Source organism: Camelina sativa, chromosome 15, assembly GCF_030686135.1.
Source record: "Camelina sativa cultivar CO46 ecotype springtype chromosome 15, ASM3068613v1".
Classification (NCBI taxonomy): Eukaryota; Viridiplantae; Streptophyta; class Magnoliopsida; order Brassicales; family Brassicaceae; genus Camelina; species Camelina sativa.
In genome coordinates this window covers 19,485,010-19,503,982 of record NC_141894.1, presented here as the reverse complement: position 1 = coordinate 19,503,982, position 18,973 = coordinate 19,485,010, and the positions used below count along the sequence as shown (strand labels likewise).

General features: G+C 41.4%; 1 protein-coding gene and 1 pseudogene across 2 annotated transcripts; both read left to right on the top strand.

The window, feature by feature from the left end:
- The first annotated feature begins 114 nt into the window (after positions 1-114).
- LOC147926874 (uncharacterized) lies at positions 115-13,919 on the top strand (annotated as a pseudogene). Its single transcript, XR_015581658.1, has 10 exons — positions 115-180; positions 841-1,158; positions 2,021-2,420; positions 2,517-2,665; positions 2,749-2,925; positions 3,016-3,165; positions 3,948-4,046; positions 11,985-12,821; positions 13,154-13,290; positions 13,405-13,919. The product of XR_015581658.1 is annotated as an uncharacterized LOC147926874 (transcript).
- A 795-nt stretch (positions 13,920-14,714) lies between these two features.
- On the top strand, positions 14,715-15,710 carry LOC104747187 (uncharacterized). The gene is made up of 2 exons (XM_010468770.2): positions 14,715-14,823; positions 15,228-15,710. The coding sequence occupies exon 2, from the start codon at positions 15,230-15,232 to the stop codon at positions 15,542-15,544; it is 315 nt and encodes a 104-aa protein (XP_010467072.1). The 5' UTR covers positions 14,715-14,823; positions 15,228-15,229; the 3' UTR covers positions 15,545-15,710.
- The last annotated feature ends 3,263 nt before the right edge of the window (positions 15,711-18,973 follow it).

Here is an 18,973-nt window from a genome sequence, read left to right as displayed (position 1 = left end):
AAGATGACTAGTCATTTTGCAACTCTGGAAACAGTGTTCTATGAATGTTTTGTGTCCATGATTGAACGTAAGAATCATTTAGAAGCTATTCTAGATGATTTATAGATAATTGCAATGGAGGAAGAACTAGAGCAGTTTGAAAGGAATGATGTTTGGGAACTGGTTCGTAGACCAACAGAGGTGAATATCATCAGAACTAAATGAATTTTCAAAAACAAAATTGATGAAAATGGAGTGGTTGTTCGCAATAAAGCAAGGTTCGTAGCACAGGGTCACACACAAATTGAAGGAGCAGATTTGAGGAAACATTTGATGTAGTGACAAGACATGAGTCAATATGACTATTCTTAGGTATGGCATGCATACTAAACTTCAAAGTATACCAGATGGATGTAAAAAGTATTTTCTTTAAGGAATTTTACAAGATGAGGTATACGTTGAACAACCAAAAGGTTTTGTAGATCTAGTTAAGCCTGACTATGTTTATAATTTGAAAAAAACTTTTTATGGAATGAAGCAAGCGCCTAGAGCTTGGTATGAAAGGCTGACAAGTTTCTTTATGAAAAATGGTTATAATAGAGGAAGTGTTGACAAGACTTTGTTTGTTTTAGAGCAAGAAATTGACATCATGATAGTTCAGATCCATGTGGATGATATTATTTTGGGAAATACATCTAAGGATTTGTGGAACTTTTTTGTGAAAAGCATGACACAAGAATTTGAGATGACTCTTGTTGGAGAATTAAATTATTTTCTCGGGTTATGGATCACTCAGACGGATCAAGGAACTTTTATCTCTCAGAGTATACTTATGCTAGACAATTACTGAAGATGTTTCAGATGGATAAGTGCAAAGAAGCAAAAACTCTTATGAGTACTTCAGTGAAATTATCAAGGGGTGTTTATGGTAAAGATGTGGATGTCAAGCAGTACAGAGGAATGATTGGAAGTCTGTTGTATCTGACCGCTAGTAGGCCAGATTTATGCTTTAGTGTAGGCATGTGTGCTAGGTATCAATTAAATCCAAAACATTCACATTTAGAAGCAGTCAAGAGGATTATCAAGTATATGAAAGAGACTGTTGATCTTGGTGTTTGGTATTCTAAAGGATCAAACAAGAGTTTGGCTGGATATTGTGATGTTGACTATGCAAGAAGTGTTAGTGATAGAAAAAGCACAAGTGGAGGATGTTTCTTTCTTGGCAATAATCTAATTGCTTGGTTAAGCAAGAACAAAATTCTGCATCTTTTTCTACAGCTGAATCAGAATATATTACAATGGGAAGCTGTTGTACTCAGTTACTATGGATGAAGCAAATGTCAGTATATTATAGAATGGATTCAGGTATGTTGTAAATATACTATGATTACAAGAGTGCAATAGATAATTCAAAGAATCTGGTTCAACATTCAAGAACAAAGCACATTGATGTTAGACATCATTTTATTAGAGAACTCGTTGAAAGAAAAAAATTTTGATTGAGCACGTTGACACCAAAGAATAGCTAGTTGATATATTCACAAAAGATTTGGACTTTAATCGATTAGCCATCTTAAGAAACTCGATTGGAGTGTGTGAGATGTGAATCACATGAGGAGTGATTCAACAGATTATACAAGAAGAATATAAGGGTTTGATAAAAGCGTTTTGATACAGCACAGTATGGTTCAAAATGGTTTATTATGCTGGGTTGAAGAATATGATTGTGGTTTGGAGAAAACCGGAATTGATGCTTAGGATATTCAAAAGATTTTCTTGAGATTTGAGTAAATATTTTTTATTTCGAATTTTCTAAAATTTTCAAAAAATGAATCTTTTGTTAAGATTTGGAAGCAAAAAGTTGGAGAGAAGAGAGATACAAAGTTAAAAAAAAAAAACTTCATCAATTGTCGATTGTGTAACAACCATAGAAACGAAGAAGAAGAAGCAAACAACATGGTGAAGGCCAATGCAATGGTTTAATCCGAGGAACAAAAAGTTCTTAGTCCGCTCGAGGTGATGGCGACAAAATCGACCTCAGCTAATCGATGAGGCAAGTGATGTTGAAGAGGTCCTTCCAAGAATCGTGTCGTATGGATTTGATAGTGAGGATGAATCTTTCAAGGGAGAATCTGAAAAAGATCAAGCCAGTCAAGGGATTGAGAAACCAGAAGAAGAAAACCCTAATGCTGCAGAGGTGGAATCTCTTGGTACTCATGATAAAGGAAAGGGCAAGGAGGTAGCTTTGAACTCTGTACAAGAGCAGTTTGAGCGCAATGATGAGAAACAGAGAAGCAAGAAGCATAAAGCTACTAGATCAGATAAAAAGGAGGCTGCTCCTAAGGCAAAACGGCGAACAACTAAAAAACTAGCACCAGGAATTTTCACTCAAGATCTTGGTTTCAGTCAGATGTCTTTGTTTATAGGGCTGCTCAAACAAGGTACACTAAATTATTTTCTAGAAAGATTACGGCTAAGACAACTTGATATGAATCAAAAGGATGAATGGGGTATTCTGAGTAAAATTGTGAATCTAGGATTAGTCTCGTCTACGCGATTGCTTTCGACTTATGTCAAAGAGATTATATGTGAGTTCTATGCAAACTTGCCTGCTGAAGGATCTAAGGATGGTGTACGAGTATTTGTGCGAGGGCGTTGGTTTGGATTTTCTCGCACGAAGAAGCTGGTAGAAAGGGAGGCACCTATCAGCTTCTTCGTGGGAACAAGGATTTTAACTGGAATGATAAATGTGAAGTCGCCTTTCAATAGCTTAAGATTTATTTGACTAGCCATCCGGTCCTAGTCAAATATGAGGAGGGGGAGACACTATACCTCTACGCTTCTGTTTCCAGTTTGGCAGTAAGCGGAGTGTTAGTCAGAGACAGCAAAGCTCTTAACGTTTCCAAGGTTGGGTACCTGGTTTCGGTGTTGTTAAGAGCTTTGCTGGTATAGAAAATCGGCTTTTGATATAGTTTCTCCCCCTCCTCAAAAGCCGATTTTCTATACCAGCAAAGCTCTTAACGACACCAAAACCAGGTACCCAACCTTGGAAAAACTGTCCTTAGCCATTGTGGTTGCTGCGAGGAAATTTCGACCATACTTCCAGTCACATTCGGTGGTTGTATACACCGATCAGCCACTATGAACTGTCATTCACAGTCCCCTTCAGGCCAGAGGAATAGTGAAGTGGGCAATTGAACTGAGTGAATATGACATCACCGAGCTTTCGCCCGAACTTCAACAGGACATGCCCAAAGAAGAAAATTGGATATTATATGTTGACGAATCATCATCCCAACAAAGATCCGGTGTGAGAATTTTTTTCTGATCTTCGACAGGAGAAATCTTCGAGCAGTCGCTCAAACTCGGTTTTAAGGTATCCAGCATTAAAAGCGAGTATATAACTGACCACTAATAACTAGTAATCTTAAAATCGGAAAATCCAGAAAAAACTGCTATTAATTTGTATCTCGGTAAACCAGCCGGGTTATGATTCACAAAAATCTAAATGATTTTGAGAGTAAATAAAGGGTTTCATTATTTTAGAAGTCGGAATACTTATACGTATCTCAAACGGCGACAAACACAGGATTAAAATCTGTTGCTAAGAACTTTTAATATTTTGTTAGTGTTCTTTTGGTTTTATTTGGATCTAGAAACTTTAATCACTTTATTATTAGAGAAATACTCCTCAATAGCACTAATTTATGTTTTTCTTCCGAAGTTAGCACTTACTCTCAAATATTCCACATTTAGCACAAATTTAATATAATTAAGTACTTTTAATTTAAAAAAACTCTAAAATATCAATATCTTTGATCTCTCTCGTTTTCGCTTTGTTCTCGTCGCCGAAGACCATCTCCGCCGTTCGTTGTCACTGCCTCACCGGAGTCTCCATTTATTCCATCTCAATGGATCCAAGATACCATTGTCTTTGTAGCTTTAAGTTTTGTGTTTGGAAATTTTAGATTGTGAAAGATGGACTCAAATACAACAGTTCATGTGCCGTAAGCTTATGGATTTGCGTTTATCATCAAGCACGAACGTATCCTTCAAAAAAGCAACAGGTGAGTTAGAGTGAGAGTTTAGTTTTACATCTCTTTTTGTCACTTTGATTCAGTTTTGAAATATTGAATGAGAAATTGAGAGTATTTTTTAATGGATTATGTTTGGTTTTGAAATTTCTAACAATGTTTATTCTTTGATGAATCACATGTCCAAAGTGGATGGGTGTTATGCGAAGTCAGCAGATATTAACACCAAAGTTGTTGCATACCAAGTGTTTGTTATAATGTCATTGGGAACAAAGTAGTTGGTAAAAAGTAAGAAAGTTTGTTGTGGTCGTTGATTTTGATGTCTTCAACTCTTCGGTTTGTAGTTCGTCGGTTACAAAGTGGCTTAGTATTGTTGATGAGGCAAAGTATGGTGGTGGTGGTGGAGGATCGTCTGGTTCTAGTTATCCCCGTTTTGAGATTTTTGTATATTTAGGAATAGCTTCCTAAAATTCAAGAACGCATTCCTAAACATTATGTAATGCTTCCTAAATATTATGAAATTCTTCCTAAATTCAAAGAAATAAATTTTTGAATCTTCTATTCATGTGTTGCCTTAATGTATCAAAAATTACTCCACTATAATGAATTTTCTGCACTTAATTGTTTTCAATCATTATGAGATTTATGCATCATCACTTTAAAATGTAATCTTCATATAAAATTTCAACCATTATTTTTATGAAAAAGCATCCTGAATTTCATAGTGTCCTTCTTGAATATTAATGTAACTTTCCAAAATTTGTATAATTGTGTTTCTAAATCTCTATTTTTGTGTGTTTTGCTTCAATGTGTCAAATATTATAGATTGCTCCATTAGTGAGGGGTAATGATTTCATTTTTGTGCATATTCTGATGTTTGGAAATCTAAACATTTTTTATGAAAGTCATCATGAAGTTCAAGAAAATCATTTCTGAATTTCATAGAATTCTTCCCAATTTTCATACAATCTTTCCTGAAATTCATAGAATCCTTCCTGAATTTCATACAATCCTTCTTGAATTTCAAATAATCTTTTCTGAAATCTGAGAACCGAGTGAAGAGAAATCAGAAAAAACCTAAGTGAGTTCAACATGTTAATCGAAACATTCGGTGAATCAAGTAAAGATGGTGAAGTAGCGGATAAAAAGGAACAAGATTCAAAGGAGGAAGAAGAAATTCAACGGAACATGGGGCAAGAGAGAGAGAGAGAGAGAGAGAGAGAGAGAGAGAGAGAGAGAGAGAGAGAGAGAGAGAGAGAGAGAGAGATATAGAGATATCTAAGTATGGGATGAATCATGTTGGTGGAGACTAAAAAGAAACGAAATAAACTTTAATTTTATGAATAATTTAGATTTTTTTTTCAAAATTGAACATATATAAATTTGTGCTAGTTTTGGAACATTTGAAAATATGTACTAATTGTGGAAGAAAAACTTAAAAGAGTGCTTTATTTTGGTCAATTGCCCTTATTATTATCGTTAAATTTCATATTTTGTGGTCTAAATGTGGTCTAATCTGGTTAATCCAATGATCATCCAGTAACCCGAATGTTAATCTAGCTCACAATCCCATTTAGGTTTAAAAACATTGAAAAATAATGTCAAGAGAAGAAAAAGCAACCTTCCTAGGCCACGAAAAAAGCCTTTTGGGCCGTGAAAGTGACTTTTAAATTTTGTCGGCAACAAAATTGGTTCACTTCACTAGTGTGATACTTTATCTCACTAGTTTACTATTCTTTTTGGAATTTAAAATTTCATGCTCTCTTGGACTTGGTCCGGTTGTCAAATCTTCCACATGACTCCATTATTTATAAGATTTAGGGTGATTTATGCAACTTGTGAGTCTTATTTAAATTTATACATTTTTGATAATTACAAAATTCATATTCATTTGGACTTTAATTAGTGAAAGGACCAACCTTTTTTTTAAAAAAAAATAATAAAAATAATTATAATATAATAAATAAACAATAGCTAGTGGTCCCATACCCACTAGCCACCTAACCACAATCACAACCAACAGCGGAATAATAATACCAATAAATTTCCAATAATAACAAATATTACAACATACTCCATATCCAATAACCAACCATCAAAAAACATGAAACCAGCAACCTAACAATGTTTCTAATGATCCAACTCTAGCAACCTAGCAATGCCAGACAGCATCAAACCGAGTTCCTAGAACATCCTCCTCTTCATTGCCTTGATTCCACGATCACACTTTGCCTTTACCTGCACCACAAACACATATTGCAATGCATGTGTATTTTATAAACACTCAGTAATGCAATCCTCCCATCTACTGGGCTATACACACAAGCAATAGAGTCATCTCTAACCATCAACAACAAGCAACAAACAACAATAAACAAACCAGGACTCTGCATCGACCGACACCAAAATGCATCGACCGACACCAAATGGAGGTTGCGTCGACCGATGCTTCCAATGCATCGACCGACGCTCCCAATGCATCGACCGACGCATGCTCGACATAATACGAAAACCCTAGAGTTTACGCGCCATCCTCGCATCTGCGCGTCAAACGTCCTGGACACTGGCAAACCCACCACGAAATCCATAGTAATCATATCCCACTTCCACTCAGGAATGGGTAAACTCTTCAGCAAACCGCCAGGAACCTGATGCTCAACCTTCACTAGCTGACACACATCGCACCTCGAGACCCCACTAGCTACATCCTTCTTCATCCCGACCTAGTGATAGTATCTCTTGAGATCACGGTACATCTTAGTCGCTCCTGGATGAATAGAAAATCTGCTCGCATGAGCCTCTCGCAGGATCTCTTGTCTGAACTCCTCATCCTTGGGCACACAAACCCGACCGTGCACTAAGATAGTACCATTATCTGAGACCTGATACTCTGAATCCAATCCTTTAAGGCATTCACCAGCCCCAAATCCTTCTCCTGAGCCAACCGCACCCTACTCAGAAGATCTGCTATATCCACTGCTTCCAAACCCAATGGTTCCTGTGAAACAGCACACAAGCTCAAAGCACTGATCTCTCCTACCAGAGACTCCATCTCCTGCTCCTGAGCCGAAGCTACCCTCTTCCGACTCAGAGCATCTGCAACCATGTTAGCCTTACAAGGGTGATAAGCTATCTCCAAATCATAATCCGCCACAAGCTCCATCCACCGCCTCTGTCTCAAATTCAGCTCAGGCTGAGTGAATATATACTTCAGGCTCCTATGATCTGTAAACACCTCTACCTTTGCACCACAAAGATTTGATCTCCAAATCTTCAGGGCAAAAACTACAGCAGCCATCTCCAAATCATGAGTAGGATAGTTGCCCTCATGCTTCCGCAACTGCCACGAAGCATAGGCAATCACCTTCCCATGCTGCATCAATACACACCCCAAACCAACTCTAGATGTATGAGTATAAACCACATAGGGTTCTCCCTGCTCAGGCAAAGCCAACACTGGCGTAGTAGTCAACATCTCCTTAAGGCTTTCAAAGCCCTCCTCACACTCCTTTGACCAAACAAAAGGAACATCCATTCCTATCAACTTAGTCATAGGACGTGCTCTACTTGCAAATCTCTGCACAAACCTCCTGTAGTAACCTGCCAACCCAAGGAAACTCCTGATCTCTGTGGCATTCTGCGGTCTAGGCCAATCCCTGATAGCATGAATCTTCTCCGGATCCACAGAAACCCCCTCTGCAGAACCAATATGACCCAGAAAACCCATCTCACGCTGCCAAAAACTACACTTGCTCAACTTGGCAAACAATTTTTGCTCTCGCAGCTTCTCCAGAACTGCCCTCAAATGAACTGTATGCTCCTCAGGACTCTTAGAATAAACCAGAATATCGTCGATGAAAATGATGACAGACACGTCCAGAAACTCCTGAAAGACGCTGTTCATCAATCTCATAAACGCTGCTGGCGCGTTGGTCAACCCAAAAGGCATCACCACAAACTCATAATGCCCATACCTCGTCGTGAAAGTAGTCTTCCTCACATCTGCCTCATCTATCGGTATCTGACGATAACCCGACGCCATATCTACCTTAGAGAACCGAGTAGCACCCCTCAACTGATCCAACAACTCATCAATCCTGGGAAGAGGGTACTTGTTCTTCACTATAACCCGGTTCAAACCCCGATAATCAATGCACAACCTGAAACTCTCATCCTTCTTCTTGACAAACAACACCGGTGCTCCTCACGGTGATACGATAGGACAGATGAATCCCTTACTCAACAAATCCTCTAGCTGCTTCTTCAGCTCTGCCATCTCTGCTGGAGCCATTCTGTAAGGAGCCTTGGATAACGGTGTCGTCCCCGGTTCTAGTTCAATGGTAAAGGAATCCGACCGAGATGGTGGGAATCCCTGCAAAGACTGAAACACATCCTCAAACTTCTCCACTACTGGAATACTGCTAACCGTAGACTTCCCCACTGACTCTGGCATAGATATAGTAACCAAATAAGCCTCACGGTCCTTCTCGATCATCTTCCCAGCCTGAATGGCTGAGATCACGAGACTCCCGGAAGTCGGTCTAATCTTCTGAAAAACCAACTTCCCTCCTGGACGCTCAAACTCCACTCAACCCCGATAGCAATCCAAATGCACCATATGCCGATGCAACCAATCTATCCCGAGAATAACATCATATAACTCCACTGGACTGATAAGCAAAACCACTGGCCATGACTCTCCTGCGATCTGAATATCAATTCCTCTAGATCGTCCAATAACTCTCAGGAAATTGCCTCCCGCAACTCTGACAACTCCTGTACGATCCCTGGGATCCCTACTGATTCTCGCACTCTATGCACACTCCGGAGTAATGAAGCTGTGAGAAGCTCCAAAATCAAACATAACATGAGACTTAAACCCACCCACCAACAAGGTCCCTACACAAACCTAATGTGTTGAGAACCTAACACTTTATCGCAGGAAAAACATAAAATCTGAACCTACTAAAATTCACAAAGTTTAAGTACCAGAAGTTATACCTGTGATTGCCCCGGCACTGGTTCCACCAGTGTCTGCTGTCGTGTAAACCCGTGGCGCCTGCTCAATCTGTGCCACCTGCTAACTTCCAGGCTGCACCTGCTGCAACGCTGCCATTGCTGTCGGCTGCAACTTGGGACAAAAAGGCCTGATGTGCCCTGTCTCCCTACAATGATAACATACCCGAGGCCCTGCCGTCGGATCACTCCTCTTGGGACAACTAGCAACCTTGTGATCCTTGCTCCCACACTTGAAGCAACTCGCACCACTCTGCGTCTGCGTAGCCTCCCACCTCCTCTTAGTTCCCTGTACAGGCCTACCACCCCTGCTAGAACCACCCTGCTGCTGAGCCTTACTAGACTGAACTGCTGGACTAGCCACCACTGACTGTGGCCGGATATCCTCCTCAATCTCTGCAACAGTCTCAACCAGCTCTGCACGCGTAGCATAACTCCGCCCTCTACAGTGAACTTTAAATCATCACGTAGAGCCATAAAAAATCTCCTGATCTTAGCCTCTTAGGGCTCCATAGCCTGACCCCGATAACATAGAAGTCGATTGAACTCCAAGTCCAGCTCCCGCACTGACCGTGTCCCCTGAGACAATTGATGGAACTGCACCTCCAACCGATCCAATGCCTCTCTAGGATAATACTTGCGGTTGAACTCCAAGACAAAGTCAGCCCAAGTCATCTTCCGCTGCACTCTCCTAGCAGCCACTGTTCTCCACCACAACTCAGCATCACCTCTCAAATGGTAGACCCCTATGTCCACCCAAAACTCCTCAGGACATCTCAGAGTATGGAAGTTACGTTCCACACTCGTCCTCCACACATCCGCAACAGTAGGATCTGTACCACCAGAAAACTTCCCAGTGAAAAGACCCCTCATCTCTTTGAGCATAGACAAATAACGTCCATGAACTCCCACATCTGCAGCCACTGGCTGCCGCTCCTCCGCCACCACTGGTGGAACTACCTGAGCCTGAACCGGTACCACTGATGGTAACCGCTCCAACACCTGTGCTAGCATATCCACAACGTCAGTACCAGGGACTCCTCTCGCTGGAACTCCCACACCTGGAGCCCTAGCATCCTCAGCCACTGGAGCATCAACACCGCCCCCTCCGGCCACACTTACTGAATCCCCCGGAACATCCTGCGACTCGCCAACACCCTCAGCTGTGACACTCTGATCCTCGGTCTCACTAACCTCTGGGACTCTGCCCCTACCACGACCACGTCCGCGTCCACGACCACGTCCGCGTCCACGACCACGACCAGCAACAGCACCATCTCTAGCCATATGCACTACCATGAACAGAAGACTAAGCAAACAATTTCTATTATAACACAGAAACATAAACTCACCGTGGAATCACACAGTCGGCTCGAAGAGGATGTCCTAGGACTCCATGCCACACACAATTGACTAACTCACATAATCAATCAAGACATGCAATACCAAACATCACAACAGAAACCTAGTGAACCCAAACCTAGAACCTTAAAGGCTCTGATACCAGAATGAAAGGACCAACCTTTTAAAAAAAAAAAAATAATAAATAATAATTATAATATAATAAATAAACAACAGCTAGTGGTCCCATACCCACTTGCCACCTAACCACAATCACAACCAACAGCGGAATAACAATACCAATAAATTTCCAATAATAACCAATATTATAACATACTCCATATCCAATAACCAACCATCAGAAAACATGAAACCAGCAACCTAACAATGTTTCTAATGACCCAACTCTAACAACCTAGCAATGCCAGACAGCATCAAACCGAGTTCCTAGAACATCCTCCTCTTCATTGCCTTGATTACACGATCACACTTTGCCTTTACCTGCACCACAAACACATATTGCAATGCATGTGAATTTTATAAACACTCAGTAATGCAATCCTCCCATCTACTGGGCTATACACACAAGCAATAGAGTCATCTCTAACCATCAACAACAATCAACAAACCACAATAAACAAACCATGACTCTGCATCGACCGACACCAAAATGCATCGACCGACACCAAAATGCATCGACCGACACCAAAATGCATCGACCGACACCAAATGGAGTGCAACGACCGACGCAAGATCTGCGTTGACCGATGCAAAGTTAACTTGCATCTACCGATGCTCCCAATGCATCGACGACGCATACTCGACATAACACGAAAACCCTAGAGTTAACGCGCCGTCCTCGCATCTGCATCGACCGACGCACAAAGTGCGTCGACTGATGCAATGCCGAGCATCGTTTTCCTCCGAAGCTTCTCGCCGGATCTTCGTTCCTACAACCACAAAATTCGATCCCAAGCAACAAGAAATCTTCCTAACGACCATAACAACGATCTAACAAGTCTAACAACACACAACAAGCAAATTAGAGAGTTCTTTAGCTTAGATAAGCCATGGTCCTGCACTTAGCTTTGCCAAGACAAATCTGAACCAAAACACCAGAAGAAAACGCTTCTAGAAAGCTCCTACCACGATCCCAGCTACAAATCTCAACAGGAACAGCCTCATATCTCCATAATTTCTCAAGAACGCTCAAGAACAGTTTTCTCTCTTTTCTTTCTCTCAAAATCGGCTACCCACGACTAATGAGACAAAAGAACGATTTCAGGGTTTTCCTTTCCATTTGCCCAAAACGCAGTGTTTAACTTAAGTCAAAATGCAGAAACTTGAACCTGCATCGACCGATGCAATATCTGCATGGACCGATGCAACTCCCAAACCGGGATTTTGGTTCACGGATGTTACAATTAGCATATATATCATGCAATCAGCTCTGTCTTGGCAAGTCGAACTCGAGTTCTTATATTTTATTGGCATGACCAGTTGCTTACCTCGTTTGTCATCTGGAACAGACCGATGTATTAGAGTGACAATTACCAGCTGTTTTTCTTTTTTTTAAATTCCAAAGTCGCTTATCATAATTTTAAACATTATGAGGATGCCTCGGGACCTACTACACGAGGATGCCTTCACGTAGACTTGTCTAAGGCCTATGATAGTTTGAATTGGCAATTTCTTCTCAATATCCTGCTTGCAATTGATCTCCCGCCTCAATTCATTGGATGGATCGAGGAGTGCTTCACAACTCCGACTTATAGCATTGCTTTTAACGGGGAGCTTATTGGTTATTCCCTGGGAGGAAAGGTCTCAAGCAAGGAGATCCTATCTCTTCCTTACTTTTTGTTCTCGCTATGGATGTTTTGGCAAAACAGTTGGATAAAGGAGTAATGCAGAATGTCTTTGGAATCCATCCTATGTGCTCAGCGCCTATCATTACGCATCTGAGTTTTGCAGATGATATACTCATCTTCTTCGATGGTTCAAAATCCTCCCTGCTGGTATCTTACAAATACTGGATGATTTTAAGAGTGCTTCAGGTCTCGGCATTAATAGACAGAAGTCAGCGCTTTTCTTGGATGGAGGCGAATCCCAGGAACATCAAGATATTGCGGATTTAGTGGGTGTTCAGCAAGGCTCTTTCCCAGTCAGGTACCTTGGAGTCCCGTTGACATCCAGAAAACTCCGCAAACAAGATTACCAGCTTCTTATAGACCGGATCCGCAAGCGCTTCTGTGCTTGGAATGTCAAGTTCTTATCCTTTGCGGGATGTCTTCAGCTCCTCCACTCTGTAATATACTCTATCATTACTTTCTGGGCCTCCATTTTCATCCTACCCAATCAATGTATGGAAAAAATAGAAAGTATGTGCAGTGCTTTTCTATGGGGAGGTGCTCTGAACTCAGCTAGAGGAGCAAAGGTTTCTTAGGATTTTGTGTGTACTTCCAAGGAGAGTGGAGGGTTAGGTATGAGGAGACTCACTCACTGGAATAAGGTTCTGGCACTAAAGCTAATCTGGATGATTTTTACTATTGGAGGTTCACTCTGGGTTGCTTGGGTCAGGAGAAATTTGATTGGTTCTCGCTGTTTTTGGGACTTGGATGCCAATGCCTCGGGTAGTTGGACATGGAGAAGCCTATGCAAACTCTGTCCCCTAGCCAAATATTTTCTAATATGTCGAGTGTCTTCAGGTATCACTTGTAGCTTCTGGTCGGATAACTGGACTGATCTTGGTCCTCTGTTGGAAATCACTGGTGAACAAGGTCCAGGGTTACAGTTCTTGCCAGAAATGCGACAGTAGCGGATGCCATCCGCAATGGTTACTGGTGGATATCTCACTCGCGTAGCAGGAATCCCATCATCACTCTTTTGAAACAATGCCTTCCCTCTCCTTTTGTCGTTGACTTAGAAGAGGAGGCTGAAGACGATACCTACATGTGGAAAATTGGTAATGCTGATCCCACTAACCACTTCTCCACAGCAAAAACATGGGATTCTTTATACCCATCTGCTCCCAAGGTTGAATGGTTTGATGCGGTATGGTTCAAAGGTCGTATACCAAAGCATGCATTCATATCTTGGGTGAATTCAAGGAATAGACTTCACACTCGGGATAGACTCATTCGATGGGGTTTAAATGACCCATCTATATGCTTACTATGCGGTATTGAGGATGAAACGAGGCAACATTTGTTCTTCGATTGTTCTTATGCTGCAGAGGTCTGGAATTTCTTCACCACAAGGGCTAGAGTTGCAGCCCCTACTCTGTTTGAAGCTAGAGCAAGATGGCTCAAGAAGCCTACTCGCGACACGAACATCACTCTCATCCTTCGCCTCACTTACGAAGCATCTGTTTACATTATCTGGAAGGAGCGTAACTCAAGACTTCACAATGCAATCTCTCGCCCAGCTTCAGTCCTAATCCAAGAGATCAAGACCATCCTTCGCTGCCATCTGGATCCCCTATCCAGAGCTCAAAGACGAATCGATCCTTCCCAGTCTTTCCTTGTAACTTGGTTTGGAGTGTTTAACTAGTCTCATTGTTGTATTTTAATTATGTCATAGGTGTTGCTCTTATAGGAGGCACCTCCACTTGTATTGCCGATATCCCCTTTGAAGAAGATGAATGAAAAGGTATGAGTTAAAAAAAAAAAAATTTAAACATTAATTTGTGTAGCTACATGACTACACTTAGTGACTTGGATAACACTTAGGTAATGGATAGAAGTTTTTTTATTGCAGTCGGCTTGAATTAACGATAGCCAAGTCAAAAGTTCCAATAGAATATTCGTATTACCGATGGCCAAGCAAAACTTTTGTACCCTCGAAAAGTAGTTTCTACGTAGTAGAAGTACTCTGCTTGATGCAATCATGCTATACTTACTCTTGTTCAGTGCATTTAGATTTTTCTTTATCTCTCTGTCGGTAGAATTTTGAAGAAGGATCCTTAACGAGTATCCATAGTGGATGACTATTCTGTCCAAAAAATAATCTGATATGATAATAATGTTCCAGTAAAGGAATTTTATGTGCTTAGAAAAATATTTTTAAAACTAGTGGAGTTGTCATTTACATTGATTCAAATATAGTTACAATTACAATGAATCCAACAAAGAACCATAAAGGGCCCGACGTAACACGTATAGATACTTTGATACTTATCTCCTAATAATTACTACTTTGTTTATATTGTGATAACTTTCTTTAACTTCTACTTTTTGGATAAAACTATTGCCTTCTTTTTATCCGACTGCGTTGTAGTTTTTTTACTTTTCTCGTTTGCTGCCCTCCTCACTTTCTATAAATAGAGGGCATGCATCGTAACATTTTATTCATCACTTGTTTTAGCATACTAAGAGTTATATAATAAGAAGTTGAAAAAATGGCTTCCAAGGCATTGATTCTGTTGGGTCTCTTCGCAGTTCTTCTCGGCAGTCGGGTACGTAAAGATATTTTATACATTTCGGTCTACTTTTAGAAAAAGAATCAATATATGTTCGTGAGGCTGATCAAACTTGAACTAACGTACTATCATTTGTTAAATTTATCCAATTATTTTGTGATTTTGTCCGTTACATTTTGTGGACTACTAAATGCAAGACTGACTTCACTTAAGTGACATGAATGGAGTCATGTACGTACCATTTAGAATTACTGTGAAATTGATGTTTAGAAACTGTATATTCAATGTTGCAAATACTAATTTATAAAACTAGAGACCCGAAATTATGGATTTAATTATATCTATGTCTTTAAAGCAAAAATACAACATTGAAATCAGTAAGAGGAATGCACATGTGCACGTGTTTAACAATATCTTTGAAATAATGTTATTTTGGGCAGACATGGTGAAGCCGGAGAGTGAAGAAACAGTTCAACCTGAAGGTTATGGCGGTCACGGAGGAGGAGGCGGAGGACACTACGGAGGAGGAGGAGGCGGAGGACATTACGGAGGAGGAGGAGGCCACGGACATGGAGGAGGAGGCCACGGACTTGACGGATACAACGGAGGACATGGTGGACACGGAGGAGGATACAACGGAGGAGGAGGTCACGGAGGAGGAGGATACAGCGGAGGAGGAGGCCACGGAGGTGGAGGACACCACGGAGGAGGAGGCCACGGGCTTAACGAACCTGTTCAGACTAAGCCCGGTGTTTAAAACTCTATAACACTATAATATTTTCATCACCATGCATGCATGGTTCCACTGATATATACACTTATATGTGTGTATGACTATAAATAAACCATGGTGAGTTTGTAATGCAGTCCCTTCAGAAATTTTGGAATAATGTTTCATAATATTAATTAGTTTCATTTATAAACCATGGTGAGTTTGAGGGGAAAAAAAAAAAACCATGGTGTGTCCTTTCACACACAAAAAAAAAAATTCGTTTCTAGGTCAAATTACTCTCTTTCGGTTTTCTTCTGTCATGGAGTTATTATTCCGTTAAGAGTGGCGAATGGAGTTATTAGTCTTAGTGTTGGAGAACAAAAAAATGGACCCGACCATTTTTTTTTTAAATAAATAATAATAATAATAATAATAATAATAATAAGTAAACTACAACTAGTGGTCTCATATCCACTAGCCATCTAACCACAATCACAATCAGAAAATATCCAATACTAATATCTAATAAATATCCAATGATAATCCAATAGTTATAACATAAACAATATCCAAAATTCAACCAACATGAATTATAGAACCAGCAACCTAACAATGTTTCTAATAATCTAACTCTAACAAGTTAGCAATGCCAGACAACAACCAGTCGAGTCCCTAGAACATCCTCCTCTTCAATGCCTTGATTCCACGATCACACTTTGCCTTTACTTGCACCACAAACACAAATTGCAATGCCTGAGTATTTTATAAATACTCAGTAAGTCAATCCTCTCACCTACTGTGCTATACATACACACAAGCAATAGAGACATCTCTAACCATCAATCAACAATAACAAACCAGGACTCTGCATCGACCGACACCAAACATGCATCAACCGACACCAGTTGGGATTGCGTCGACCGATGCATGATATGCATCGACCGATGAAAGGTTCACTTGCGTCGACCGATACTCCCATTGCATCGACCGATGCATGCTCGACATAGCATGAAAACCCTAGGTTTTACGCGCCATCCTTGCACTTGCATTGATCGACGCACAAAGTGCGTCAACCGATGCACATGCCGAGCATCGTTTTTCTCGAAGCTTCTCGCCGGATCTTCGTTCCTACAACTACAAAACTCGATCCCAACCCGCAAGAAAGCTTCCTAACTTCCCAAATAACAAGCCTAACAACACATGACAAGCAAATCAGAGAGATCTCCAGCTTAGATAAACCATGGTCATGCACTTACCTTTGCTAAGACGATTCTGAACCTCAAACAAGCAAGAAAACACTTCCAGGAAGCTCCTATCCCTAACCAGGTTATGGCAGTACTAGGATAACTACAGTTCCCCAAGAGTCGCGAACAAACAATTCTGAACACATCTGGGTCCTATCCCTAACCAGGTTTCTTTACCGTGGCTCGCGTAAAACAACACAATGTCCTACCAACCACATATCCCTTCACTGGAATACCTCATGACCACAAAAGGATCATATACATGCCACAAGGGCCGCCACAAAGGCCAAACAAATGTCCTAAACAGGACCGCCACCAAGGCCAAACAAATGTTCTAAACAGGACTGCCACCAAGGCCAAAACAAATGTCCTAAACAGGACCGCCACAAAAGCATAACAAATGTCCTTAACAGGACCGTCACAAAGACCACTTGTCCCGAAAGACCATCACGAAGACCACTTGTCCCGATGGACCGTCACGAAGACCACTTGTCCCGAAGGACCGTCACGAAGATCACATCCTGAAGGACCACCTAAACATGCACATTGGCTAAACAGCCCGCCATAAAGGCCACACAACTGGCTAAACAGTCTGCCACCAAGGCCACACAATTGGCTAAACAACCCGTCACAAAGGCCACACAATTGGCTAAACAGTCCGCCACAAAGGCCACACAATGTCGCAAAAGACGGCCACACACGGGCACAATGACTCAAAAGTCCGCCACTAAGGCCACACAAGCCCCTCCAAGGCTCACAACCACTAAAAATGGACAAATTCTAATTCTAATACAACTTTCCATTTTTGGAAGCTTTCCACTTTTAGAAACTTCTATTTCAGGAAACTTTCCCTCAAAACCCCGCCTCACGGAAACTTTGTACCCTGAGCACCACCTCATCTTGTTATTTAGTCGCACAACCAACCACCCCTAAGCGACCAAGTAAACAAGAGAGATAGGCTGGAATACTCTATTCCGGCTCTAGCCACGGATTACAATGGGACCAGGCTAGACAAGCTCAAGTCACGGCTTGCTTCTCATACCACTTCTTAAACCTTGCCTTCATCCTTGCCTCAGGCTCCCAAGTCTGCTCCTCAACACCATCACAATCCCAAAGGACTCTCATCAAAGGAATCTTCTTCTTCCGAAGTTCCTTGATCCTCCTCCCGAGAACCCTAACTGGTCTCGCCTCCAATGTCATGTTAGGCTAAAGATCTTTAGGAATCTTAGCCAACAGTTGATCATCCTCACGGAGACACTTCCACAACATAGAAATATAGAAAACCTTGTGGAACGCACAAATAACCTCAGGAAACTCCAGCCTATATGCTATTTGTCCCACCCGCTCAATCACTCAGAATGGACCCATAAACCTCAGACTCAACTTAGTCTCTGTCAATGACCTGTTTGGACCCCGCAACATGGCTATCTTGAGGTACACTCTGTCTCCTACCTGAAACTCAAGATATCTCCTCCTCTTATCAGCATAACTCTTCTGCCGATCCTGAGCTTCCTTCATGTTCAGCTTGAGCACCCGAATCTTCTCTGAGGTCTCCTGAACAAAATTTGCCCCAAACATGCTCCTCTCCCCCATCTGAGTCCAGCATAATGGTGCACAACATGGCCTCCCATACAAAGCCTCATAAGGAGCCATCTTAATGCTTGCCTGATAACTATTGTTGTAAGCAAACTCTACCAGGTTCAGGTGATGTGCCCAATGGCCACCCCAATCCAACACACACATCCTCAGCAAATTCTCCAACGTCTGGATCGTCCTCTCTGACTGTATATCTATCTGGGGATGATACGCTGTACTCATATGCACCTTAGTGCCCATCTCTGCCTGAAATGTCTTGCAGAATACTGAAGTGAACTTAGAATCCCTGTCAGACACAATGCTCGCTGGCACCCCATGCAATCTGACTATCTCTCTCACATACTTCTTACCCAAGACTGCTGCTCCATCAGTCTTCTTAATGGCCAGAAAATGTGCTGACTTAGTCAACCGGTCCACAATGACCCAAATAGCATCAAAAGACCGAGACACTGACAATCCTACCACAAAATCTATTGTGATCATATCCCAATTCCACTCAGGAATGGATAGCCCGACTGGAACCTGATGCTCAGCCTTCACCAGCTGATACACATCGCACCTCGCGACTCAACTAGCTACATCGTTCTTCATCCCGACCCAGCGATAGTACCTCTTGAGATCACAGTACATCTTA